This window comes from Aspergillus fischeri, genomic scaffold (genome assembly GCF_000149645.3).
Source record: "Aspergillus fischeri NRRL 181 1099437636264 genomic scaffold, whole genome shotgun sequence".
Taxonomy (NCBI): Eukaryota; Fungi; Ascomycota; class Eurotiomycetes; order Eurotiales; family Aspergillaceae; genus Aspergillus; species Aspergillus fischeri.
In genome coordinates, this window is record NW_001509762.1 from 1,855,843 (window position 1) to 1,882,734 (window position 26,892).

General features: G+C 48.7%; 9 protein-coding genes across 9 annotated transcripts, besides 5 other annotated features; 6 read left to right on the forward strand and 3 right to left on the reverse strand.

The window, feature by feature from the left end:
• Positions 1 to 2,773: 2,773 nt before the first annotated feature.
• NFIA_079020 (uncharacterized protein) lies at positions 2,774 to 3,171 on the reverse strand (the record flags this gene model as incomplete). The annotated part of the gene is made up of 2 exons (XM_001259857.1): positions 2,774 to 3,004; positions 3,067 to 3,171. 2 exons carry the CDS (start codon positions 3,169 to 3,171, stop codon positions 2,774 to 2,776), a joined length of 336 nt encoding a protein of 111 aa, XP_001259858.1.
• Positions 3,172 to 4,458: 1,287 nt separating this feature from the next.
• On the forward strand, positions 4,459 to 5,170 carry NFIA_079030 (uncharacterized protein; the record flags this gene model as incomplete). The annotated part of the gene is made up of 2 exons (XM_001259858.1): positions 4,459 to 4,739; positions 4,831 to 5,170. 2 exons carry the CDS (start codon positions 4,459 to 4,461, stop codon positions 5,168 to 5,170), a joined length of 621 nt encoding a protein of 206 aa, XP_001259859.1.
• A 1,420-nt stretch (positions 5,171 to 6,590) lies between these two features.
• Positions 6,591 to 8,468, reverse strand: NFIA_079040 (uncharacterized protein; the record flags this gene model as incomplete). Its single annotated transcript, XM_001259859.1, has 2 exons — positions 6,591 to 8,292; positions 8,422 to 8,468. The coding sequence occupies 2 exons, from the start codon at positions 8,466 to 8,468 to the stop codon at positions 6,591 to 6,593; spliced, it is 1,749 nt and encodes a 582-aa protein (XP_001259860.1).
• Positions 8,469 to 8,697: 229 nt separating this feature from the next.
• Positions 8,698 to 8,750: a microsatellite.
• A 36-nt stretch (positions 8,751 to 8,786) lies between these two features.
• Positions 8,787 to 8,862: a microsatellite.
• Positions 8,863 to 8,970: 108 nt separating this feature from the next.
• Positions 8,971 to 9,033: a microsatellite.
• Positions 9,004 to 9,112: a microsatellite.
• A 782-nt stretch (positions 9,113 to 9,894) lies between these two features.
• Positions 9,895 to 10,938, forward strand: NFIA_079050 (MutT/nudix family protein; the record flags this gene model as incomplete). Its single annotated transcript, XM_001259860.1, has 4 exons — positions 9,895 to 9,951; positions 10,075 to 10,167; positions 10,362 to 10,602; positions 10,691 to 10,938. The coding sequence occupies 4 exons, from the start codon at positions 9,895 to 9,897 to the stop codon at positions 10,936 to 10,938; spliced, it is 639 nt and encodes a 212-aa protein (XP_001259861.1).
• A 160-nt stretch (positions 10,939 to 11,098) lies between these two features.
• Positions 11,099 to 12,103, reverse strand: NFIA_079060 (putative NUDIX family hydrolase; the record flags this gene model as incomplete). The annotated part of the gene is made up of 2 exons (XM_001259861.1): positions 11,099 to 11,611; positions 11,684 to 12,103. The coding sequence occupies 2 exons, from the start codon at positions 12,101 to 12,103 to the stop codon at positions 11,099 to 11,101; spliced, it is 933 nt and encodes a 310-aa protein (XP_001259862.1).
• Positions 12,104 to 14,270: 2,167 nt separating this feature from the next.
• On the forward strand, positions 14,271 to 15,682 carry NFIA_079070 (C3HC4 finger protein; the record flags this gene model as incomplete). The annotated part of the gene is made up of 2 exons (XM_001259862.1): positions 14,271 to 14,400; positions 14,577 to 15,682. The coding sequence occupies 2 exons, from the start codon at positions 14,271 to 14,273 to the stop codon at positions 15,680 to 15,682; spliced, it is 1,236 nt and encodes a 411-aa protein (XP_001259863.1).
• A 3,484-nt stretch (positions 15,683 to 19,166) lies between these two features.
• NFIA_079080 (uncharacterized protein) lies at positions 19,167 to 21,716 on the forward strand (the record flags this gene model as incomplete). Its single annotated transcript, XM_001259863.1, has 2 exons — positions 19,167 to 19,315; positions 19,400 to 21,716. 2 exons carry the CDS (start codon positions 19,167 to 19,169, stop codon positions 21,714 to 21,716), a joined length of 2,466 nt encoding a protein of 821 aa, XP_001259864.1.
• Positions 21,717 to 22,930: 1,214 nt separating this feature from the next.
• Positions 22,931 to 24,336, forward strand: NFIA_079090 (dolichyl-phosphate beta-glucosyltransferase; the record flags this gene model as incomplete). Its single annotated transcript, XM_001259864.1, has 3 exons — positions 22,931 to 23,047; positions 23,125 to 23,928; positions 23,992 to 24,336. 3 exons carry the CDS (start codon positions 22,931 to 22,933, stop codon positions 24,334 to 24,336), a joined length of 1,266 nt encoding a protein of 421 aa, XP_001259865.1.
• A 499-nt stretch (positions 24,337 to 24,835) lies between these two features.
• Positions 24,836 to 24,862: a microsatellite.
• Positions 24,863 to 25,164: 302 nt separating this feature from the next.
• NFIA_079100 (uncharacterized protein) lies at positions 25,165 to 25,956 on the forward strand (the record flags this gene model as incomplete). The annotated part of the gene is made up of 1 exon (XM_001259865.1): positions 25,165 to 25,956. The coding sequence occupies one exon, from the start codon at positions 25,165 to 25,167 to the stop codon at positions 25,954 to 25,956; it is 792 nt and encodes a 263-aa protein (XP_001259866.1).
• Positions 25,957 to 26,892: the final 936 nt, after the last annotated feature.

Genomic DNA, 26,892 nt, shown 5'->3' on the forward strand with positions numbered 1-26,892 from the left:
ATTTCAGATTAGAGTCATTTTTGGCAAAAGACCCATTCGAGCACAGGTTCTATGGCGCGCCACGTCCAGATGCCTGTAGATACATAGTTGACTTTGGAAACTAGAATCATATGCTAATGCAAGAAGACCCATATGTGGCCCAAGATGCGCATTCTTTGACCTATCCAGGAGTAGTCAGCTGAGCTTCGACACGTATCCAGGCATCGAACTCGATTTCGATGGTTGGTAGAACACATGACTGTGGCCGTACGCCATTCGAGCTATCGCGCACAGCGCTTGCATGAGGTCTTGCATGGACCTCGATTCCCACTGTGAGGGTCTCAACTGGTTCACATTTGGAACGAAAGATCGGCAGAAGCGAACTCACGGAGTGAGCTCTGCTGTCTCAGTCAGAAGCACAACGAAGGACAACAAGTGCAGACTGCGCCCCAACTCCTGCAAGTTATCTACAGGATAGCATGGATATATAATAGAGATTTGTAAATGCACTTTTACACCGGACAGCATCTACGAAGCCTCGCCTAGTTGTCCGAGCAGATATGCATATTAGACGCAAGGGGGATAGGTCTAGACAGATGCTGCTTGAATCCAAGGCAAGACAGAGGAGTATTTTCATGTGTGAACATGTTGATTATTATCTTACCCCGCATTGCATTGGAGGCCGTGGTTCTTTGCCTCCACTGCTCTCACAAAGCTAGACTGATGTCAGTGGCTTCCATCCTTGCCTCCATTGCTGCCTTTCCCAGAGGCAATGTTTGCAGGTGGGCCATGAGAAACACAAAATGACAGGAGGATAAATAAACTGTTGAGATTGTACCGCTTTAAGAGTTTTATGCATAAGATTAGTTGCCTATAATTGATTGCAGAACAAGTCCCAGTACATACGACCATAGGGTGTGGAAAACAGGGCTTCCCGTCCGCTCAGCCGTACTTAAGCCACACGCCGGCCGGTTAGTAGTTGGGTGGGTGACCACCAGCGAATCCCGGCTGTTGTATGTTTTTTGTTTCTTTAATTCATTGTTTAGTATCCTTGCCGCCTTGTCTTCAGCCCCTTCAGCATCTTCACCTGAAAATCACCTGAAGCCGCCTGAACCCCTGTAAATTTCACCCATTTCGCCCGTACGGTCCCTGAGAAGTGCTGACTTGTCCCTACCATATATATCCCTTGTCTAAGTTATGCATTCGCGCCCTCTAAGTAATGCATTAACATAAAAGGTCCTATACAAGGTCATTGATATAGTATAGATCCTCCAATCTAGCTACAGTATGTCTGAAAGGCCCCTAGAATTGGTATTCTGTATTCCTCATAAATTATTCTTGCCTTGACAAGGTGATAGACTTAGGGGGTGGAGGCCTAGCTCTTCTAACTTTACACAAGTGGTTACTTAGACTACATCCCCTTACTTATTTATAAACCCTTAATACCTCTGTCTAATGCCAGTCTAGATAATTTATAATCTAGAAATCTGTGTGGTTGGCTGTGCAAATATACATAAGGAATATATATTTAATATTTATTCAGAGGCAGGCATAGAAAAGGGGATATCTACTTAATAGGATGGCATATGGTTGGGGCCCATTCCATTTATATGTTTGAAAACCCAATTCAGGTTAACTAAGGTAATGGGATCGACTACTATTAGTACTAAGCCATATACTAGGGTCTAGTACAGTGGCTCTGTCTTCTCTGTCTTGGTTGATATGCTCCGTCATGCGGTCATACTGTATGTAGTCTTGGGAGGTCTCTGGATCGAAAGGATCAAAAACTTTATTTGTGCTGTTGGTTCTTCGAAGCGGGACACAAATTCATAGTAAATACTTTCTTGAGCCAGAATCCTCGATCCTGCGCAGCAACATTGACCATAGTTAAAGAAAATTCTGGAATTGATCCAATAAATCGCGTTTTCAATGTCAGCGTCATTGATCAGGCATGCCCAGAGTTCTCGCTGTCGGCGACCCTACCATGTATTAGCAAAATCTGGAAACCATGCCTACCTTGAGATTCTTGCTCAGTTCCAACTAGTCCAGAGTCTGAAGAATTGGCAGAAACTATTGATGGGGAATGCCCTGCTGATCCGACTGCTCCTGCGGGACATCCTCCTCGCTCGTCTGGATTTGCGTCGGCCCTTATGCTGAAGCTGGGAGGCGCTCAAACACAGTTAAGTTTCCACCGCGGGGCGCGAGAAAAGCCAGGACGTGAACAGTTCAAGTGGAGCTTCTTCCTTCCTCTCGAAGCTATAAAGCTTCGACATCCGAATTATCAGCTGCCTCTGGTTCATGGAAGCACAGAGTACCCTTGCATGCTGTGGGCCCACGAATGAAAAGAGAAGAAGCGGAAATTTCTGCTTGTTTGGGAATGCTGGACTTTTCCGGGAAGTTTCCTCAAGCTTTTCCTCCTCCATATCAAACAGATTCTTCATCTCCTCCTCATTCTCTGCTTTTGGCTGTTTGGCACGGCTATTAATAACAGTAAGGATTACGGCGAGCTCCCCGTACAAAATGGAGTTGTCTCTAGCATTCATTGGCTGGGAAGCCGCCACGGCAATATGGGGAAGTGGTGAGGTATTTTGCTTCTCAGGTTCAAGGAAAAAGCAGATGTCCCAGCGACCACCACTAGGTGGACAACATCCCACTCTTGGGCAGCAACGCAAGAAAGGATTAGGGAGCCTAGAAGTTGCAATGCATCAATTGTTGAACCCTTAGAAACCAATCATCAGGGAGTAAATCAAAATGCATCGTACTTACGTTACGGTGTGTACTCCGCAGAAATCCATTAAACTTGAATGCCGGCGCGGGAGACTTCGCCTGGCGAGAGCCCACTTATAGAAGAACCGGACCGCTTCACCAGAACAGATTTGAGCGGACCACCACCGGCCGTCCTCGGTGTCGCTCCTATCTGCCGGCGGGATGTACTCAGTGAATGGAATATTCCCTTGAGGATGGTAGTTGTGCGATATCGAACGAGGTAAACGGGACTGATGTTACTGAAGGAGAATCCACAGAGCTCGTTTCAATTTCCCAAGGAATGAGAGTAATCCCATGTCCTGAAAGATATGATGCCAAAACATCTCCTTCTGAACCGGGCTCACTCGAGACGAAGGGCTTGTCCTTTCCTCCAGTAACGACCTCGTATAGCCATCTTACTTGCTCGCGTGTCACGTTTCCTGCCATTATGAAAAGAAGCTAAGTAAGAAGGTATGATTGGGGATTGAAGAAGTAAATAGTTGAAGACTTGTGGTTGACTGCCAGTTGCGGGAGGTGGATGGTAGATGGAGGATTATCTCTTGGACCAGGGTATCAGTAATTCAGTATCACTGTATCAGACCCACTTAAAGTCACCTCACGGTCACGGAAAGCTTGTTAGTCTTGTGGTTCCCTGATACCTGATGGATGCTAAGCATCCAGGACCCACTTGTATATAAAATCTCCGAGGATGTAGAACAAAAGTAAAGCAAAGCACTATGTTTAACTTGACTTAATGCCTAAAAATGTAATATACCCAGGGCAATATTAGTATTACCATAATCACCGGAAAGAGAGCTATCTAACGGTACTAATTTTGAGATCAGAGGGGAAGATTTTGTACATAGACACTGGGGTGAATTGTAGAGCCATCTCTCAGATGTAATTTCGCCAACCACAATTTTGAATCTTGACCAAATCAAGTTTTACCAGCAGTGTGAAACAACAGGGTCATCTTACAAAAGGGCTGTAATTTAGGTACCTATTTTGGTTGCAAGTATCTACTACTGCTTTCTTCACTGATCATCGCCTCCCCAGTCTTTTTTTTTTTGAGTCTAGATGGAATTTCGCGCCTTTCCGAGTTCGCTTTCTTCTTTGCCTAGCATATCAAATCTATGTTCTCTTGTCATCCGGGTGAATCTCTTCGATCCCTTCACTGTGCTTGTGTAGTTATAGATAGGAGTTCTTCCATTGGTCTGAGCAGAAGCAGGAATATGGATGTTTTTGATCTTTTGAGTTCAGCGGGCCAATCACAAGCGGGTTCCTTCCGTTCGAAGTATACCTACCCGGCCTCAATAACAAAACTGGAGAGTGAATGTTGTAGAAGTACTACTGTGTATATACCTACAAAAGAGAGACATAAAATGCATCTGCTTGGGATGGGAGATGGGGGCGGGGGCTGGTTCTTGAGATATCGACTCCCCCTCCTCTTTTGTTCTTTGCTTCTCTTCCTAGCAGGCATCAGCTATCACCCATCCCGTCTTTACCTTCAAGGCACCTTCCAAAATGACTAATGATGCCTTACCTGAGACAGAAAGAGAGTGGAGACAATCCGCAGGGAGACACAACGTGAAGAATCAATCCCTGCATATGAATGTAAAATTGCATTCAGCATCCCAAGTCACCTACAAGCAGTATCTCCTGTTCAGAACCATCCTCCCCTCCATTGTTCCCCCACGGCAGCTCAATGTCCAGACCCTTGGCATAGCACCTCTGATGGCGCAAGCAAATCTGCTCCTGAGTGATGTCAGGTTTGGTGACTATATCTTAGATGTCACCACCAGGCAGACGCAGCCGGTTTGGAATCCACCTTGGGGAGGAAACGAAGGACTGTTCAGGGTTCCAGCTATTCAGCAACAGCAAGTGATTCGACATGAGGCTCAGAACAGTTCTGTTCGGAGTGCTGCCGAAGCCAGTGTCAACACTTCTATCGTTTCCTTTTTGCAAGCCATTGCAGATCTGGTTCCTCAGTCTGGACGCCAGTGGACGGCTGATAGGTCCAAGCTGACGGCAGACTTCAGCACACGGAGACGCAAAAGGCAATTCGTTGCATATACCTACCGATGGTCAGCTGGAGGATACCTTCAGTCGTCGGATTTTGGCACTCATCGAGTGTAAACGATCGCGGCGGGAGAACCATTCCCCAGCGGTTGATATGCAGGAGGTCGCGCAGATGGTGGCATGGGTGAAGCAGCACCTCGGCGCACCAGGAAATGATATGAGAGTCCTTGTGTCGCAGGACGGGACTGATGTTTATATCTCGGTCTTTCAGTACGACCAGGGTTGGTTACGGTATCTCAATGGAGGTCCCGGGAGTATCGCGCATGCTGGGTTTGCCTACATGCACAGGTATGGCCCCTGGAACATCCAGGAAGCAATAGAGATGGAGCATTTTGCTCGAATAATCGCCGCTCTGCTACTTCTATAGCCCCTTTGAGACCAATGGGAACGCCAAAAGCAAGCACCTCTGCCATCCAGCTCAAACCCCGAACTAATCCACATCTGCGTCACAGAATGATCCTCACCTGCCTAAGCGGTATAATACCCATCGAAATATATGCCGTAGTCATGCAGCGCGAATTTCAAAACGCAAATAACTTCGTCGGGAAGGGCTCCGTCATACTGGGTATCTACTTGTTTGTCATAACTCATTATACGTCCTTTCCCTCCCCTGCCTAAACCCCGTGGTGCATCCCATGCCAATTACCAATATGGAATGAAAGGAGAGAACCGTACTGACCAATCCCTTTGATGAGATCTCAGTATGACTCGCATATACAACTAGTATAGTGTCTAGTAGACAAGCAGATTTGGGATTAAGGACTCGTCTCTTGGCTTGAAATGTGACGTGAGGGACGTCCAGCATCTTGTATTATTTGACACTGTGATTCCAGAGTGATTCAAGTATTCTGAATACTCTATGCTTGAAAGATAGTGGCTTGCAAGATTGGCATCATGTCATGATACAAATTCTCCAACCAGAGCGCCTATTTCGTGCTGGGGTGGAATATGCGCATTTTGTCTTGCCAAGGGTTACTAAGAATCAGCACATTATATTACCACTTGCCCGATTTGGCAGCATACGAACTGACGTAGCACTGCCACTCTTGGCCGAATATTCGATAGCATTCAATCATTTGAATACCCTCAAATCTGACCTCTATCGGAGGCATAAATAGGAGCTAGATATCATTCGTGTAGGAGAATCGGACCTTCATTGACTTTCGATTTGCCATATAAATTACTAGTGATTCAGGAACTTTACTAGTGCTAGCAATTTCAACAACACCTCACTAAACTATCTCTGCTAGTTAGAAGTAGATCTTGATTGCTTCAAATCAAGCACATACGACCATAGGGTGTGGAAAACAGGGCTTCCCGTCCGCTCAGCCATACTTAAGCCACACGCCGGCCGGTTAGTAGTTGGGTGGGTGACCACCAGCGAATCCCGGCTGCTGTATGTTTTGTTTTTTCTGCATCTTTTCTTTTGCTTCGTTGACTTTGACTCTTGCCGCCCTGTGGTGTGAGTCTTCAAGCACACGTCAAGCTATCTATTATGCACCCGCCAAGCCTGCTACGCTGATGGCCTTTCTCAACCTATCTGCTAAGTATTGCTTCTCGTGCATGTTTACCCTATCTATATATTCAAAGATAGTACTGAGTCCTTTATATTTATTGTGTATGCATGTACATAGTGTGCCTATTCAGTACGTCCTTACTCTCCTTCTGCCCTCTCTAGTTTATAGGTACCTTAGTTATATATCTTCCTCAAGCCTACAACTCGGTAACGGTACGTTGAGAATTCGAGGACCTGCCTGTTGAATCGACGCCGAAATGACCGCCTCAGGTTAACCACCCGCATATCTAGCAGTAGTACATATCGGGCCAAGCAGCATCTTATCCCAGCATGTTCCGGCGTGCCGCACCTGACCGGCCTCTAGTTCGGGAGTCTTATCCCCCCACCACATCCGGCCTTCCTGGTCTGTCTTCCAATCATCGATGAGATCTACGAGAGTCGGCAGATGTCCCAGCGCGGCAGGCTGAAAGCCTCTCGGTCGCCTTAGAGCCAGGTATGTTGCGAAAGTAGCCACGAGGACGGCTAGTATGGCGTATGTAATCAACCGCGAGTATACCATATCAAACTGGAATCCGCGTTTGAACGGCAGCTCTTGGACATGAGCGGACAGGTCTTCGACAGGGATGGAGGCCAATGATTCGATGTCTTTGGCGATGTCTTTGGAGTCTTCCATGGCAACGGAAGGGATCAGGCTCTGACCAATTATCCAATGCAGCACCGCTTTGGCAATGAATAGAATAGCGTTCTCCCAACTCGATACAGCTGCACGGAATGGATTCGTGGCCAACTGTGTCCCTGCGGCCTCTCTTGTTTCACTGTAAGCTTGTCGCCAAATGCCTTCATCTCTGGACAGGTTGACGAGCAGCTCCAAACAGTGCAATGCGACGGTCTGACTAGCCTGGATAAGACAGACAAAGAGAACGCAAAGTACAGCCTCGGCACCGTACGAGAAGGTTGCGGAATCAGGATTGTGGTCATTCGCATATGGCGACATAGACAGCGTCACATAGTTCCGAGAGCACGCAAGAGCGTCTTTGTTCCATTTAAATCCAACTCTCCAGCATAACGGTTCAGAGGCCTGGCCAGCAGCACTGGCGTTGCCAATGGACATGGAGACAGTGGCGATGGCGATAGGCCACGCGACGGCCAGAAGAGCGAGTGACCACAGTAGAACGAGAATATATCGCACCATGCCCTGTAATTGGAACATATTTCCTTGTCGATGCATAGGATATGTCTCCTGGCTCGACATTTGTCTCTGGTGAACTGATAGCATACATCTCCCGGGACGGTGAGCGAGGCCACCATTCTGCACCACGGCCGACGCGGTGTTGAGAGGGTTGGAGCTCCAGGTCGGTATCGACTTGTAGCTGGACACTAGGCACCATACGGCGATGACGGCCTGGCCGGCGAGACCTAGACCCAAGGCTACTAGAGCTGTGCCGTTAATCAATAATGGAGATTGGTCTTCATTCTTAGATAGCACAACGACTTGGTCAGATAGCAGCAGAACGGATGAAGAAGCGTATGATAGCACCAGGCAAGTTAGGGCCACTAGGTTGATGTACCATTTGTTCGGGCCGAATCTTTTGGAACCGGTGAAGAGACGGATATTGGTGTTGAACTCCAGGCGTCCCTCGCGATACAGTGCCCATCGTAACGAGACGGAATGCACGAACATCATACCATCAGTGCAGAGTGCTAGTATGACGTTGATCGCTAGGGCCATGGCTTCCCTTCCAGAAGTAGAGATAGAGACCGAAGCGCCGAGTGTTGCCTGGTTGGTTCTGAGGAGGTAAATACCGGATATCAAGCAAACTAGGGAGAGAATCACGCCCGTTGATACGGCGGCAATGCATCCAGATCTTGTAGCGCTCGCCGTGTCAAAATCTGGCCCATCTTTCTCATCCTGGTGTAGTGAATGCTCGACGAATGGCTGCTTTTGCTCTTCTGAAACTTCCTCTTCCCTGAGTCTGGAACGTGGTTTCGGTCGGTGCATGTCGAACGTCGAATGGACCGACTAATAGGTTCGTGTGTTCGGCTGGGTAGCTCGTCCCCAAGAACAACCTTATTATATGCTCACAGGGGTTGTGAGCCCCTACATGTTAGCATCAGGGGCAGTGCACACTACCTTGATGTCCGGCCGCATTGTGCTGACATCCCCACTGTACGCGCTGATCCATAACCCAAATTTGGGGGCCAATCTGGGTAGTACGGCAAGCCATTGGGACAAAACCGAAATAACGACTTCAGGAGTTTAGTATGTAGACCGCTCTGAGTTCCGCCTGACTAGAATTACATTCCCATACCATTTGGTATTTTTACCATATGGGGATATTAAATGATTCAAATCATCATATAGTAAGGATATCGAATGGTTCGAGTCGCCATATAGTAGGGATTCGAATCGTCATATAGTAAGGATATCGAATGGTTTGAATCATTATATAGTAAGGATATCAAATGGTTCAAATCGCCATATAGTAGGAATTCAAATCATCATATAGTAAGGATTCAAATTATTATATAGTAGGGATATCAAATATTACTATACTTAGGTATATATGTATCTGAAATATGCAGTGTTAGTAGGTGGGTTCCTCTATGACCTCTCTATATATATATTCTGCCTATATAGGGCATGACCTTAGTATATAAGGATTTAATTTTACTACTATATAGTAATTTAAATTCCTACTATATAATGATTTAAATCATTTAATATCCCTACTATATGGCGACTCGAACCATTCGATATCCTTACTATATGATGATTTGAATCATTTAATATCCCCATATGGTAAAAATACCAAATGGTATGGGAATGTAATTCTAGTTAGGCGGAACTCAGAGCGGTCTACATACTAAACTCCTGAAGTCGTTATTTCGGTTTTGTCCCAATGGCTTGCCGTAGGGTAGAGTCGGCCTTGCGAGGTAAAATGACACAAACCAGTGCACAGACGGTCTCGAGTCGGTCAAAAAATGGAACAAGAAAGAAGGGAAACATCTCTTGGCTTATTAATGTCTCGGACGTTTACCCTCCACTCTATTCTACGCTTCGTCGCGCTTCGTCGTCTTCGCAGGTGTTCCTGGGGCCGGTTGTTGGTTTCTTGGAGCAGTTTAGCCCAGATAAGCCTGTCGACACCACGCCGATAGCAAGATCCTAGTACGGTAGAAGTGGAATAGGTAATTCCAGGGAGCCAAAATGGATTTCAGGTCCAGATCAAAGATATCAATCTGCGGTAGCCTGAAGCACAGTATTTGAGGCAGTTCGTCTTCATGCATTGAATGAGATAAGACCCCAGGGTTGGCCCTATCTCGATCTGAAAGTGGCTTAGTCCGGGCCCCTCCTTTTTGGCCCAAGGCATACGCAGTAGCTTCTCCATACTTCATACTTCATGCTCCATCGACATTGAACATAAATAGCTCCAGGCATCACTGGGAAGCCTCACTGCTCAAATCACTCGTTATACATCACGTCTGAAAGGACGAGGTGTTGCCTCTTCTCTTCTTAGCCCGGTATACTATAACTGCCTCAACTGGCATTGCTACCTTACGTTCACCAAGACCAAAAGATGTCCGGATCCGATCCCAAGTACGCCAAGTCAAAGTTCTTATCACGAGTTCCATTGGTATGCAGTTGATGTTCCTGGAGGGGCGTACAAGTCATGGCGCAATATTCGCGCCGCCCTCTTCTATTCTACCGGAATTACCTCGTGGTGTAAACAACGAAGTATGGCTGATCCACTTGATAGGAAAACAGTAACGCCAAATGGACCAGGCTGATCCTGACCACGTACACTGATCCAAACGGTGTGGAAAGGACTTGGGAGTCGGCAGAGAGACAGGTAAGTTTATTTCTTTCACTTGCTCGGTGCGGCTCCTGTACATCCAGGGCGCTATGACGCTATCATGCCACTGCTAGTCTGCATTGCGACTCAGCAGAAGGCTTCTGGCTTTCATCTCCTTACTTCAGCAGCAAGACTTACTCCATGGCCGAGAAAACTTGCGTAGTATTACGTGGAAGTACTGACTGGGATAGACTCGGCCACCTGGCTGCGAGGTCGATGGCGTGGGAATCGTGACCATCATTGACAAGCCAACTGGCCCGGAATTGCTGCTGCAAAAACAGTACAGGCCGCCCATCGACAAAGTGGTCATTGAAGTCCCAGCGGGTCTTATCGACGCCGGTGAGACCGTTGAGGAATGTGCGGTGCGCGAGCTCAGGGAAGAGACTGGTTATGTGGGAGTGGCAGAGCAGACAAGCACTCTCATGTTTAATGGTGAGTGATGCATTGTTACTACACGCAATTTTCCGTGATCAAGCCCGGGTCCGACCCTCCGAGGCGTGGTGCAAGACACTGATTGAAGGTATCACAGATCCGGGGATGTGTAACACTAATCTGAACATGGTTCATGTGCGTGTGGATCTGTCACTTCCTGAAAATAAGGATCCGAAACCGCAACTCGAGGACAATGAGTTTATCGAATGCTTCACACTGCCCTTGAGTACATTGTTTTCCGAGTTGAAGAGACTCGAAGCCGAGGGATATGCCATTGATGCCCGCGTGGGAACATTAGCAGAGGGCATCGAACTGGCGAAGAAGTTGAAGCTTTAATTGTGCGCTTCATTCACCGCTTTGGCGTATCTGGCTGCGTCCTGCATATAGACAAGATCGAGGATCGATTCGTGTCGATAGATACTTATCCATAATCTACGGAGTAGACACTGTTGGTGCCAATCTTGCTATCGGCTTTGGCTACAATGCTGAGCCATTCTTAAATTTTTCCATCCTGCTTTAGGCCGTTATATAGTGCCCATGCGGCAAGTGTCTTGCCGTCTCGCAATGCCTCTTTCCAAAGGTCTCTCAACGGCACAACCTTCAATGTGATCTTCTCTCCATGCTGGCGTAAACCCGTCAGCCGTCCCTGTAGACTCTCGATCTCTTTGCGCGGCATTCTCTTTTGGCACAAAAACAAGGGGATAAACTCATCGCTCCCTCCAGGTGACGGATAGATTGCCCTTTGCAGAGACTCTCCGTCCTTTGGCTCCGAAATCGATTGCAGCGCCAGAGAGGTCATATCAACAAGTTCACCTTGGGGTATTGTCAATCCTGTTTCCTCTTCTATCTCTTTTGCAGCTGCTCCGGCGAAGGTTCCACTATCATCAATCATACCGGCTGGGATCTCTGGGAAAGCTAGGGAGCCAGCTGGGATTCGAGGTTGAATGGTCAGAATCGCCCTCTTCTCATCCTCGTTCGATGAAGGCACATCGTCGGGCTGGAGAATCATCTATCGCACAAGTAACACGATGGTCAGTAATCTGATTCGCATCGTATAGATATGAGATGTTGTCATTCTTACCAACATTCCCACACTACCACCTCTCAGAAAGACCGTTCCCGGGAGAGTTTCCCCATTTCTATTGGAAACTTCTGCTTTGAGCTTAACGAACCCCAATCTGCCGCCCTTGAAGTAATCAACAGATTGAACATTGATCTTCCGTAAAACATAGGGGTTGTGGTTGAACTCATGGGACGGATTGTATTGTCGCTGTAACGATCGCTGAAGGGTGGAAAGCCAGATCTGAAAGGCTGGGAAACATAGGAGATCGTCCTTGCTCAAATCATTAAGAGAGTTGACTGGCACAGACCCAGATCCATTGCCCTCACCAAGAGGAATGGTGAAGCTGGACATTGACCTGAATGTGACTGATGGTGCGATGGGATTGGAGAAGCCGGTTGGATGCAGATGCCGCACGGACAGCCACAGCCTGTTCCTCATGAATCGCGTGTGCTAATCAAGGACTCGTGAGAAGCGAGTCTGCTTACCACAATATGAAGAGCGTGATCCAAGGAATCTCAAAAAGATAACAGACCATCACATGAACCGTCTCGCACCAGGAAACCGTGGGAAAACATCCGAGCAAGATGATAGAGTTCAGTGGAGAATGAGAGGCAGCGAGAAATGACGTTGATGGATTGCTGCGGGAATTACTCCCCGTGTTCGCTTCCTCTTGCTCCGTGGGATCTCCTTCCAAGTTCTTTTTCCCGTCTAGTCTTATCATCATCATTTCATTTTCTGATAATAATAATCAATTCAAACCATTCCCCTTGGAGCGATTCTAACTACAGTAATATGTAGCACTAATATCACGGATTACCCGGATGGGTCAATCAATCGATCATTACTCGTCCCTTTCTCGGCTAATAATCTACCTACCTACATACCAGATCCCGGATATCTATTTTACGTGTCTATGGAGTAAGATCAGCCATAGAACTCTCTCTGATCAATCATCCTGCGGGGTCAGATAGATGGTAGCTTCGTTGCTTTACGGAGCTCCTCTCGCTTCCAATTCCCTGCCACCCGCCACAGTTGGCGGGTTTGATCATTGGACGGCTTTGGACATGTTCTTCTATGATTTTGTCCATTCCTTGCTCGCCTCCCCCCTCATCATCCGTTATTAATACTGAAGGTTCTCTTTCCCTTCCCTTCCCCCCCGCCCGCCCCAATCCCTCTCTGGCTGCGGCGCAGTGCAGACCCGTCTTTGGCGCATCTTCCCGACTTCGCTGGACGGTCGGTACGGTCTCGATTTCGTCAACGTTGCCCAGACGTCAGAGATCCCCTTGTGTGTTACGGTCGTACTTTTGCTCCGTTTGGCTCCTGTCTGGCTACTATTACTATCAAGGATCCTGCTCAGGCAACATCCACGGGCCTGTGTCGAATAACTCCGGGAGACCCTGCCCTGCTATTGCGTGTCATTCAACCATTATTATTTCTCACCGGGCTGGCTGCTTCTGTTGCCTCCTGGGACTCCTTGGCTTTCTTTTCACTCTTCCTTCTATCCTCTCATCTCCGTCCTCCTTATTGCTTTCTTCTTTGCCCCCTTCTGTAGGGTCTTGCCGGCCTTGAAGGGTCCTGATTCCGAGCTCCGTTTAGGTCTAATCCACAAGATGATTTCCAGCCAATTGATATCCTTTGGCTTAGACGAATGATCGAATATTTTTTCACTTTATTTAAGAAGACACTGGGGACGTGTCCGCCATCTGCATTGTGACTAATATTGACACTGTCACAGTAGTACGCCAGAATCTGGTTGGAATAAGGCTATCTGTCCCCATCTGCACATTATCTATAACTACTTTGAATCATGTTAGCCTGGGTTCCTCTATCAAACAATCCCAGTTGTATCCATAAGCATGCCATCGGCTGTCTCCACCTGAGCTCACCTGTCTGCTGCTCGTGTCTGGACATTCATCCGAGTGCTTCTTATGGGAGGATCTTGTCATCTGCAAATGCCGGCAACACACCGAGGCATACCACAACTGCTTCTACAAGGTACTGTTGGAAGTGCCAGGGTCCGTCTTCTCTTTCCCCCATTCCCAACCTCGCCAGCTCGTTCATGCACTAGTTCCTTGAGTTCTTTGTGTTTGGTTATTATGTGCAGCTTTGCTTATAGTCGCTTGACCATATTTGTTTAGTGTATTTATTGCCTGCTTTACTTCATTCAGTAGAGCAATTACTCACTGGCTTGAGCCCTTGTGATTTAGAATACTGGAGTTTTCACTCTTCATCTAGCCGCCCCGGCAGGCAGGCTTTCATTCACAGTCAACCAGAATACCCTGCTGAGGCTTATCTTGCAAGTGCCAACGCACGCAGTCTGTCTTTCGATATCTCTTCCACCCTTCCTCCTTCCATCTCCCTAGAGCCGACGAGATCTTCCTATCGCAGAAAATCTCGCCACGACAACATCGATAATCTTCGAGAGGAACTGCACACCATCCATCAGGGGATCACGAGAATTCTAAACCACTTGCAGCTCCTGAGCGAAACGCTACTGACCTATCAACCCGCAACGCAGTATACGTGCGACCACCCGGGCTGTCAATTGATCCCTTCGAGCATGGATGTGCATTTACCTCGTTCCACTTTCGGGGACTCTAGCAATATGGCGCCTCCAACGTTCTCAAACATGCGGGATCCCAGCAGCCATGGGACTATGGACCCTCAAATCATCACGCAAAATAACGCATCAGGTGCCGTTGACGCTTCTACGAATCCTCATTTCGACGGTCAAAGTGAGTACCCGTAGCCTCGGTTGGGACCAATGTCTTAAGCTAAACAATTTGAGAAGATTCGAGTACCAATCCGTTTGCAACTTCACTTGCTGATGAGTACCTCGCTTTGATACACGATGGAGACCTCGCCTTCCCGCCACCTAGTTCCCAGGACACAAGAACTGGGCTGGATACAGGGAACCAACGTACCCACGGGGAGGTTATTGCAGGCCAGAACACCCTGTTGGGGGATTTGACCGACCACAGTCGAAGCCACCAAGAAGCCAGCCTGCGTTACTGGGATCCGCAATATGTCGCTGATTTCAACAGGAACAGTTATTCTCATATACGGACGGCTCCTGTTCAACCACCGGGATTGTTGTTCCAAAATAGTCACCAGGTCGCAGTGCAGCAGAGATCCAACTTGCAGCCCCCAGGACCACAAAATGTGACAGCGCCAGCCTACCAAATGATACCACCAGATACGGTCAATACTCCCGCACAATTAGAGATTCAGCATTACGGAGGTGTGCGATATAGACCTGTCTATTCTCCGCCATCGTACACCCGTCCCAATCCCTATATGCCATTTCCGCAATGGGGCGTTTCGCCGGCGACCAACCAGCCCAGACGGCACCATCGGACGCAGAGCTCCTCTTCCACCGCAAGCTCAGTGCCGGGGCAGCAGCAGGCTCCATCCGTCGGCCAGACTACACGTCGACGCACGCGCCCTGCAGGTGAGACGAATCCGCAGCTCCCACGTCGCCTCTCGACATCTCAAGTGCCCAGAGTGCCGGCGGTGGCGACTGCCACAAGCTCTAGCCCTGCGATGGCAATCGGAGCACCACATTACTTAACGTATCTCACGCCAGAAGATCATGTCCGGATCCAACGATTGGCGGAGCTGCAAGCATACACAAGCAGTATGCGCACTGGTAGTGTCGTCCATGGAAGTCACCGACAGCACTCACTGGATGACGATGGCATCGTTGATCGTGAGCCACCGACTCCCAAAGGCCTCGATGACACGACGGATGGTCGTCCCGAACCCAAACCAGACAAAGAATTGACCGTCAATCTCGAATGTAAGATCTGTATGAGTCAACTCGTGGACACCGTGATAATTCCATGCGGTCACGCGATACTCTGCCGCTGGTGCGCTGAGCAACACATGCCGACCAGTCGACTCGATCAAGCTCGGGTCAAGGGACGACCCCTTTGCCCTATGTGTCGTGGGGTCGTCGAATCCAAGGTACAGCCTCGGATTCGGATAGGGAATAGCGCTAACGTGATTGTTGTCTAGATGCGAATCTACTTGTCCTGACACCCCACGCTGCTCCAATATGCCTGGTCTTACTTCCTACTACGTCTTCGTCCAACTGCTGCCTTGGCTATCCTCAGATCGCTTTACTCTGCCATTGGCGAGAACGCCAAAGTGCGGCTCCCCTGAAAAGCCACGCGTTAGAATCTGTTACCGCGGCCTTGAATAGCAGAACAGAAGCGTCGCTAAAGGGCGGCATCTCCGATTCAACTTTATGCCCCCACAAGCTATCACAGTTCATGGAACATCCTCTAGGGGCATCAAGGAAATTCAGCGAGTGGTTTGCAATAACTTCGCGACAGTTTTTCACTCTCAGGCTTCGTTGCATAGCCCCTCTAACGCCGTACATGATGATTTCAGCGCAGTTACCGATCCAGGAGTTTCGTCGGGAGGCATGCTCAACCTGTCTGTCGGTCTTCGGTCTGTCAGTGTGTCTCTTCGACATTCTCTTGTTGCTTGAGCGGAATCTTAATAATCTACTATGACCCACGATAGACGAATTCGGTTAATAACGCATCATTAGCTCTGTACATGAGTCATCGTCAGCAGCGATGACACTGAACTGTGTAATGAAGAGAATAAACCTGAGACGAACATTCTCGGCTATGCCGATGATGACTATACCCGTTCCGCGGTCACTTCGTTCAATCATACCATATTCCGTAGATAGGCGACTAAACAATGACGGGATGATGGGGGCCTAATAATAGGCATCTCATGATCACAGCAGAGGCAGCCAAGACACGGAGATAGGAAGAGGCTGTGGCCAAAACACTACTAGAATCTCGCAGGACCTGACGCAAAGTAGCAGACAAACATGCGCGTAAAGACTAGCGGCTACATTTATGTGACCACGATCTCCAAAACTCTGATATAAGCTTCAAGCCCAGACATGGTTGCGCCATGACACCGGATGGCGTCGCATTTTCCTATTTGAACCGATCGAACCTGTCAACTGGTAAGCTAATGCTATGTGCCTAAGGCATCCGAGTACTACACCCGCTCAGGTCGTTGAAAAGTGCACGGGCAGCACGGTCGCATGGCGGTTTTACCCGGGCAACAACCACCTTGACATGGGTTGAAGCTGCTCGATTGCATTAAGGTACCTCGTACTCTGTAATGGGGTGAATACTGATCAGACCGTTCATCGAAGGGGTTCGTGAGATTGATATGCAATGTCATTGGTTTAACTCGGATCGCTGTCGCCGATATTGCTAGGTACGGTAGCTACAATGGAAGGGGGCAATGGGCCGCAGTCTCGCAGTCGCACAGACAAGGCAACCATTGAAATAAAGTAGCTTGTTCACCGCACCATTCCTGGCGAACAAACATTCATCCCTAGGTACTCCTGCTCTGTATGAGCAAAGGGGAAGTGGTATATAACCATGATTTGTCCGAGGACATATTAGGTAGGCTTCCTCTTTGCCTATTGTTGTTGTCCGTGCTACCCTGGTATACAGAAGCTTCGTAAATCGAGTGTCAACATTGCAATGCCGTACATATATATATCCATAACTGCCTCTGGATCCAGCAGTTAGCGTCCCAAGGGAAAGGACAGAAAAGCCTCAATCCGCCTGTTTTCTGTTTTGGGACACTGGGTCTGAGCGTGTTGCACGTGGTGTTGATCGTGGGCCAGGCTTCTTCATACTAGACATACAAGGGCATTCCATCCGTATGCCCCAGCTGCCTGATATTGCCTTATTGGGTTAAAGAAGGCGCCGTATACCTACCTATCTTTGTAGCGGTCCTTCAGGATGACCGTAGACTAATCGGAAATAAATGCGGTTAGCATTGCACAAAGGTCTATGGATAAGGTCTAGAATCTGGGTAAAACAAGGCAAAACGGCCAGGCTACAGATGGATTTGAATCAGTCTTGTATTTCTGTTAAGGCGATGTGTTGAGTACTAAGCACTGGGCTATGAAGTGCTGCTTCTGATTGTCTAATAGCGCATAACTGCATCGTTCTTGTACTGTTGGAAATCGAACCACTCTCAGTTCCAAGGGTGCGATGTTGATCCTCACCAGTTGACTGTTTACTATTGCTTACCATCGGTAAACGGCAGAAACTGGGCCTTGATGGAAGTCCAGTTACACCAAGCCCGGTCTTCAGTGCGATCTCTGATGGTATGTTAGGTGAGATAACGTGCAAGGCTAAAGGTAGTGAATGATCAGAGCAAGAGTGAATACTTAGAGATAAGGTGAATCGTTGCCTTCCATAAGGCGGAGATAGTTAAAGGGTGAACTGCATTTGTAATATTGTCTTTCGATATTCGAGAAAATTCCTTGGTGGATCGTCAGCATTTTAGGCTACCCTAGTAAGTATGTCAATTGTTTTGTCCTTCAACATTGGGGAAAAAGAAGGATATAAGCAATTTCAATCCAACTTTTTATAGAATTGACTGAGTAATTATTCAAGTAGATCATTTATGTCCTAGAAGAAATAGACAAGGGACGCTCGACCGCGGTGATAATGTAGACCTTTTTAAGGTTCATGATGGTCAGGCAACCAGGTCGATCTTTAAAATCATGGGAAAGTAGCAATAACTCAGCGAATTATCCGCCAATATCAAGGCTTAATTATTGAATATTGGTCTCCTCGGTATTATTATTGACTAGGGAGACATTCTCTATCAAGGCCAAAGCGACCTTTCGTTAAAATCGAATTCACTTCCGCTTATTTCCTGTGGTTAGTTTCATGATCATTATTAACAGCATCCCCATCCATCATCGTCACCTTTCCTCGGTCATCCGACAACTGAAATCCTCGATTTGCCTTGGCTTCATCCCACAAACCAGCTTTGGAAGCAAAACTGCCTAGTTACCAGGGTAGCCCCGGCGTTTCTAACTCAAGATCCGGAGTTAAGCTCGGCAGGAGCAAGAAGTAAGGCACAGCAAGGTACCTACCTACCTAGTTGTCTGGCTCACTGTTGGCAAAAACGGATGGAGCCTGTTAGTTTAGGTTGCCTTTGCCTGCCTACCTGGTATCTATCTAGAATCATCATTATTGTTCGTTGCGCTCAACCTTGTCTTGATCAAGAGCTATAAATAAGCTGGTGTTTGCTTCAATAGCTTCCTCAAGTAAGTGTCGTCATCACTATCCTCATGCTTCACTGTATCTTTTTTCCGCCTGGCATCGTCAGTGCACTTGATCCTTTTGACCAATATAATTTTGTTTTGTTTTCATATTCCATTTTGTATTCCATCTTCTTGTGTTTTGAGAGTGAATATTCAAGCTGTGCCTGTCTTCCGTCATCTCTTGTGTTTGTTCCCTTGGCGTGTCTGTGCACCTGCTGCCTTGTACTCACGCATCAGTTGAACACCACAGATTCGTGCCCCTCTCGCCAACCTCCGTCTCATCCGTGAACTCTCTTCTAAGCTGGGATGTGGATCATATCAGCTGATGCAGATGGGGAGAATTCAATCAGATGACATGCTCCAGATTGACTCTAAAATCCTTTGACAATAATGAGCAACGGATTTATTTACCAGCAATCGGGCATTGTTCCAGATCATCCCGACGTCCACATCAGTACAAAGGACCAAGCGGCGGACCAATTGGGTGCCCAATTGATTGATTCCCCGAAGATCGCAAATGAGACCGGCGACTTTCCCAAGTAAGTATTTCCGTCGGCCACTCCATTATTCCTCTTCCAAGATATTTGTCCGTTTGCGTTTCATCTACTGACCGCGTTATTTAGGAAATCAATCGGTCGATTGCCTGACGATAATGGGTCTCCTGTGGTATATCCGATCACCCATATGGCTCGTCACTCCGACAGCCCCTCGGTCTCTGTAAAGAGGCCTTATTCGGCGGGGGCTATTCCAGAGAACTCAGACTCGGAGGATCTGAGCAATCAAAACTTCGCTTCAGGAGGGAGTATGGAGGCTGCGTCACCTCACTTCATAAAATGTCACCAGCAGAAATTAAAGACCCGACAACGACGTTCGGCCCACATGCTAGGCCCCTCCGGCAGTCGGATAGCAGGCGAAATCGGAAATCGCAAAAGTAGTCCGTCTAAGAGCGATACGCGACTGCCTAGATTTTCAGCAAGCTCCGCTGACGACCTTGCCGGGAGGTGGCGAGAAAAGGTGTCGCAACCCGATGCGCAACAGATGCGTGGAAGCGCTGTCCAGCATGGAAGTGTATCGACACTTCAGCCAAGTGTCAGGCAAGAGAAACTCGCTGCGCGGCCCAAGGGGCAACCAGCAGAACCCGTGGAAGGATTGAGCTTTGATCAGAAATCCGCTGGAGGTGACTCTGCGGTAGCCGGAGGTACAGCATCACATGGGATCTTCCTACAGCCAGAAACTCATCCTATAACAGAAGAGCAATTGATCAATGAAGTGCGCGGAATCTACGCCGGGCTAGTCATGGTGGAGAAGAAATGCATTGAAATCGACAAGCAACAGTCCGAGTCGAAGACTCCGCTGTCCCCACTCCAATGGCAGGCCCTGATTGCCTTACATCGAACGCTGCTGAACGAGCATCACGACTTCTTTCTAGCATCACAACATCCGTCCGCGAGTCCTGTGCTCAAAAGACTAGCAGAGAAATATGCCATGCCGGCTCGTATGTGGCGTTATGGGATCCATTCCTTCCTAGAACTACTACGCCACCGGCTCCCTGACTCCTTGGAGCATATGCTGACTTTCATTTACATGGCTTACTCGATGATGACTCTGCTATTAGAAAGTGTCCGCGCATTTGAAGACACGTGGATCGAATGCCTGGGCGACTTGGCGCGATATAGAATGGCAGTAGAAGAGGTGGACGTGCGAGACCGCGAGATCTGGGCGGGCGTCGCCAGATACTGGTACAACAAGGCGGCGGATAAGAATCCTGATGTTGGCAGGATACAGCATCACCTTGCCGTCCTAGCTCGCCCGGATGTAGTCCAGCAGTTGTTCTACTATACAAAGTCTTTAGTCAGTGTGCACTCTTTTCCAAGCACGAGGGAAAGCATACCATCATTGTTCAATCCGCTTCTGAATGCGCCAAAAGCTCATCACCACTACCCACTCATTGCGGCTTTTGTTTTGGCTCATGGCTATCTCTTCTATCGCAACCCGGCGCCTCAGTTCTACAGATCAGCGGAGGAATTTTTGGCACACTTGGAAACTCATGTTGGCCGAATGGGGGCCGCCTTCAAGATGCAGGGTGTCTATATGTCGTCGTGCAATTTCGCAGCTATATTCGAATACAATCACCCGGACGCCGCCTTACCCGCCAAGTTTCACCCGCGAGGCATCCATCATGGGAGGTCTGCTTTGGAGACCCAACCGACGCCTGCAAAAACCTCGACTTCCGCTTGTGACCTCCCTCTGACTGAGGATGGGTCAATGGCATCCACAGATGGTCGAAGGTATTCGCCACTTAGCCTTTTCGCGTCGTGCCTGACATTTCAAACATTGTCTGTCCTTCTTGACCAGATCGGAAACAAGAACGTTTATCCTACAGTGCATATCTCGATGGCCTTCCTCTGGTGCCTAGCACTTAACGGCAAAAGCAGCATGGAGTACATCGAAGCCTTCGTTCCGTGGAGAAAGATCGCCACCTTTCTCAATACCATGATCCGCGATGATGCAGATATTCGAATTTTCGAAGGTCCCCATTTCCCTACGGTGGAAGAGAGGAAACAATTACCGGAGGACTTTTTCATACGTGGTCAGCTCTGGAGTCAGCACTATTTCCCGCCTCGTTTCTTTGAGGATTCTCTCATTGAAGATGAGGGGCGTTTCATTGAGCTACCCTCTCTGAACGTTTCCAGGATGTACAGGTGCCTTTGGCTGGGAGTGAAGCTGGCGACGGTATGTCTGAAGGACTACGGCGAAGGAGCGGTTAAAAATGCTAACAAGGTACAGTTCCAACGTTGGATGACATACGACCCGGTCTCTCGAAAGTTCTCGGTGACACCCTTTGCGCTTCGACTTGAGAAACTTGCGGAGCAGCACAATCCCTTTAAAGCCGCAGCGCCGCAGCCGGGGCCGCATGATTTGGAAATGCCTGACACTTGAGGGTTCAGCTTCTCTCTTGCCTTAAGTCGTAACACAATTTCTTCAATCGAGATCCTGGGCTGTCAATCTGAAGCTCGTCAGAGCGCGGAATGCGACAATACCAACCAAGGAATAAGGCGTGTTATCACTGGCTGTACATTAAGGCCATGCAATCGAATGGAGAATGGCAACACGACGCGTCACACAATTTCCCGACGACAGCCCGCGCGAGGCGAACTTGCCAGGAGCGCTTAGGGAAGTGACCATTGGGCTGATCTGCCAGATCGCGCTTGTGGGAAGCAAACACTGCCGATACCCCTCTGTCGTCTCAAATGCAATTCATGAACATTCAATTTTCTAAGATGGCATCTTCGCTGAAACTCCATCTTAGACTCTTCCATATTCCTATTCTGCCCCGGAATGATACTTCCAGAGGTATCTCCTTGTCGAAGTTGCATTCTTACTGATCACGTGGTATTTCCAGATGGTTACTTCTGCTTCCCATCTATTCTGTGCTCAATTGGGTTCCTCTTGGATCCTACGCTCGCTTCTTGTAAGAACTCTTATTGGACATGACAGCTTTGTTGAGTTGTCACTGGTGATGATATGACGTTCTTCTCCCCAGGACGCTTTCACTCTTGTCCGTATCTCCCATAGATATGATTATTATCGAGCCGTACCTGCTCATTGGAGCCTATGAAATACATACAGTCAAGATGCCTAAAAATGAGAAATAACCTTTTGCAATTGAGCATCGTTCGCATAAATGATGTCCACCAATGATATGATGTCCATACCAGACGTGTACATCTGCCTTAGTTATCTCCGTGTACGTGGTAGTAGATAGTGCGTGGCCGTATACGTAAGTGCCTTTTGGCTGTTGTGGGGTTGAAGCATCGCGGCCTGTCAAGGACCACCTATCTAAAAAGGGATCCAAAGGATCGGATTATGGAACCAGCTATCTACTACTCACTTAACCCAAAACCAAAAGGACAAGTTGGCTATCCGGTCCTCCCCCCCCACCAATTTCATGGCATTCCGCGCATGATCGCCATTGTCTGTAGCGACCTCAACGATCAATGCAAGCATTACTGACCAGACAGGCTCCGTGTCGCATGGCCGACCAACCCGGGATCGTCTTGACCTGTATCTCCAGCGCCTGAGCTCGTCTACTGTTACTGTGATTATCATTGCAACATTTTTCTTCATTTACAAACGCGTCGATCATATTCATTATGGCTGCGGAATCGTGGATTGGGACGTGCGTCCATTGCACAAAGCTGCTAGCCAGCGTGCCTCTTTCCGTCCTCCTGGCTGCCATATCCGCAACCCTTCTGGGGTCATTCGTTCTCGTATGCTCTCCTCTCGGCTTTCTTTCCTCCCATCCTAATGTTTGGTGTTGATAATTACTGACATATTCCCGTGCAAGTTCTATATTGTCCTTTACCTAGTCGCACCCGAACCGCGAAAGCCATTACCTGAGGAGAAGCGATACCGCACCCTTTCCGAGGATGGAGCAATCACCAAACCCGAACAACTGCCCTGCTGGCAGGACGCCCTCGACCGGCAGAAACGTCCCGGTCGGATCTTTGACCATTCACATATGGAGAAGGCGGAGCTATTCATGTCCTTGGTGGTCCCTGCATACAACGAGGAGGACCGTCTGGCCGGCATGCTAGAGGAGGCGGTCAACTACCTGGAGAGGATGTACGGGACACTTGCGGCGTCATCCGCCTCGGACGAGAAGGCCGGAGACGCAGTCCGACAGCGGAAACCGGCCAACGGCCATGCGAACGGGCATGCCACGACAACGGCCACGCCTAGCGGCAAGTTTCCACCTGGGAAGGGCTGGGAGATTATCATTGTCTCCGACGGGTCCAAGGATAAGACGGAGGAGGTCGCGTTTGCTTTTGCCCGCGACCACCAGCTTTCGTTGCATCCTAAGGGGTATGCTGGTCCTTGGACGCCGACGCCCCATGAGGGGGTCCATATTCCACCCGGCACGATCCGGGTGGTGACTCTGGCCGAGAATCGGGGAAAGGGCGGGGCGGTTACGCATGGCATGCGGCATGTCCGCGGTCAGTACGTGGTGTTCGCGGATGCCGATGGGGCAAGCAAGTTTGACGATCTGGGGAAGCTGGTTACTGCTTGTCGGGACATTGAGGACTCGGACGGGCGTGGAGTAGCAGTGGGTTCGCGAGCGCACATGGTTGGCAGTGAGGCTGTTGTCAAGGTATGATTTGTAGTTCCTGTCAGTGTGAACTGGGCAAGGCTGACGTCGGACTCCTAATCACAGCGTTCGAAACTACGCAATTTCCTGATGCATTCGTTCCATCTGATACTGTGGCTTATGACGCCTCCCAAAACAGCGACCATCAAAGATACCCAGTGTGGGTTCAAGTTATTCTCCAGGGCCTCGCTGCCTTATATCATCCCTTATATGCACTCGGAAGGATGGATTTTCGACGTCGAGATGCTAATGCTGGCTGAATTCTCGAATATCCCGGTTGCAGAGGTGGCCGTGGGCTGGAGAGAGGTCAAGGGGAGCAAGCTGAATGTCGTCCGCGATAGCATCGGTATGGCTTGGGGTCTGGCTGTCCTCCGGGCTGCATGGACATTGGGGGTCTACAAACGGACGTGATAGAGGCTAAGAGATTCTATGTGTTGTACTTGGGTCTATACAATGAATGCTGCATCTTATCATCCGATTACTCCGTAAGGTCTGCCCAGAGAGGTATATTCCACGGTGAGGAAAAAAACAAGCCAATAGAGGTTCTATATTTATTATTCTAGATCACTCTTAAATGGCGGCGACTGATCCCGAGCGTCCCCATCTTGCCACCCAATTTCGAGAAGCCGAGCAGTGAAACGATCCCGATGAACCAAAGACCCATATCAAATTGAGTTTTCTCTTTTCCTCCTTGACCGCCGGATAGGGCCCATTGTTTCCATTACTATTCCGTCCGATTGATCGAAATGGCAGCGAGAGTCAAAGTTTTCGGCAGGATTTTTCCTCCCTGATGTCGGTCGGTCCGAGTCAAGCTGCAGAATGGAAGGCAGATCCTCGATAGTCCAGCCCGTGATGGAGACACGATGACGGCGAATGTTGGGCTGATTGGATGCTGGATAGTGGTATGATGTTTTTTTTTTTCTCTCTTTTTTTTTTTACCCTTTTTGCCAAATACTGACTCAATTGTCAGTCCATCAGTGCATGTCAGCTTGGAATGCTCTGATTCATATATTCCAAGTGATTGGATCCGCGCAGAATTTGTCTGCGGTTTTTTCTCTTCTGCAAATTATTTATCTTATACCCTTGGAGAGAGGCATTGGATGAGGTGTTGAATTCTGATATCATTTTGATTTATCTATTTGTGAATTGTCTGATGTTACTGGGAGCTCTTTCAACACTGGGGTATTCCTAAAGATAAAGAGCTAGTTCCCTAGGCTCCTTACCCTTGTCATTCGTTCCATGATATCTAGCTACAGTCTTGATCACTTTGATATGCTCAAAGTCATAGCTTCTACATCGAAACCCGCACAAATCAGGACACGGAGTCCTCGAAATACAACTCCCAAACAGTCGACTTTCCTGCGACTACCTCCAGAGCTCCGTCTGAAGATCTACGAATATGCCCTGGCGGTCCCTAATGAATACACAGACCGTCCGCTGATCGTTGTCAACGATCGCGGCAACACCTTTACCTCACGCGGACGGTTCCGCGCCCTCTCCATGTGTCCCAGCTGGGTAGGGCAGGACGGCACAGCACGCAATCTACTATCTGTCAACCGCCAGATCCACGACGAAGCAGAGGATTTTCTCTACTCGCGCTACACCCTGTTCTTCCTGAACTCGTTTGATCTGAACCGTCTCGGCGCGTTCCTGGATACCCTCAGCGCGACGGCGCGCAGCCGCATCCGTAGCGTCGGCTTCGAAATCTGCTTCTTTGTGCATTCGCAGACGGGGGTGCCGAAGCGCATGCTGAAGGACTACGAGCGCGCTGGACGCCTGCTCATGGAGAAGCTGCCGCAGTGGTCTAGTGTCTTCTTTTATCTGGATCCGAGGTTCTACTATCCGTCTGCTTCGGTGGGTGGGCGCGAGCTGTCGGCTCGTGGGGTCCTCTATCTGGCGACAGTGTTTGGGGCGCTGAGGAAGGACCTGCATTTCTTTCCGTTGCCGTCGATTCATCGGCATGTTATGGATGAGGCGCAGAGATTGTTGAGGAGGGGAAGTCGGTCGTCGCAGGGTCGGCCTTCTCTCTGACGGACCTTGAAAATCTTCTCTTATTCTTATTCACCGGGAGAGCCCTGAGATCTTGCAGCATATGTCATCGTTCGTTTTACAGTCTATGAACCACCCGGGACTGCTGCAGGATGACGTCCCGATGTTATGCGCTGCAAAAGCCGACATTGAGCCTTGTCCGATCTCGGGCTGGAGTGGGGTCAATTACTTGGAGCTAACGGGATTTTTCTGGCGCAAGAGGCTCGGATAGGAAATGCATGGCGCTGGTTTGCTTTTGTGGAATGTTTCACGTTTCTCATCTGGATGGGTTGCTTTCATTTTGAAGGATTTGGCACGGAGGAGTTTTCTGGCTGGGCATACTCATCTCATATAGACTATAGACCGATTGGACAGTTATCCGCTCCCTGTACTTATAACAATGCTATACTAATACTAATATCAAAGGAAGCAAGACTATATGATGGTTTTACGGGAGAAATCCGCATGCCACACATACTGCTTGAGCTCATGGCATGATCGGCCGACCCAACCTCATCTGCAAGTACCACTCTGATCCTGACTACGGGAGGGTTCGGACGATCATTCAAAAATAATAATCAATTAGAATGTTTACACAGCCACAAGAACTCACAATGACACCTGAACGAGGAGAATCGATCATCTGTTGGACGGGTTGTGTATGGCATAACGTCATCGCGTCTCTCGTGATCGCCCACTTTCCCCTACCACCTCCATTTTGTAGATTCCCCAAGATCTGATGCATACCTTCGCGATTGGCATCCACTTGGAGATATAACTATCGATTTATCCTTGTTTCTCCATCCTTCCTCGATATTCATCTCCGTGCTGGCACTGAACTCGACAGCCGCGGTTCGTTGAGAGAGCACTGAGGTTACACTCTCATAAGGACGGTAGGAGACTGAAATGCTAGTCTGGTACGTCTCACACGATTCCCCC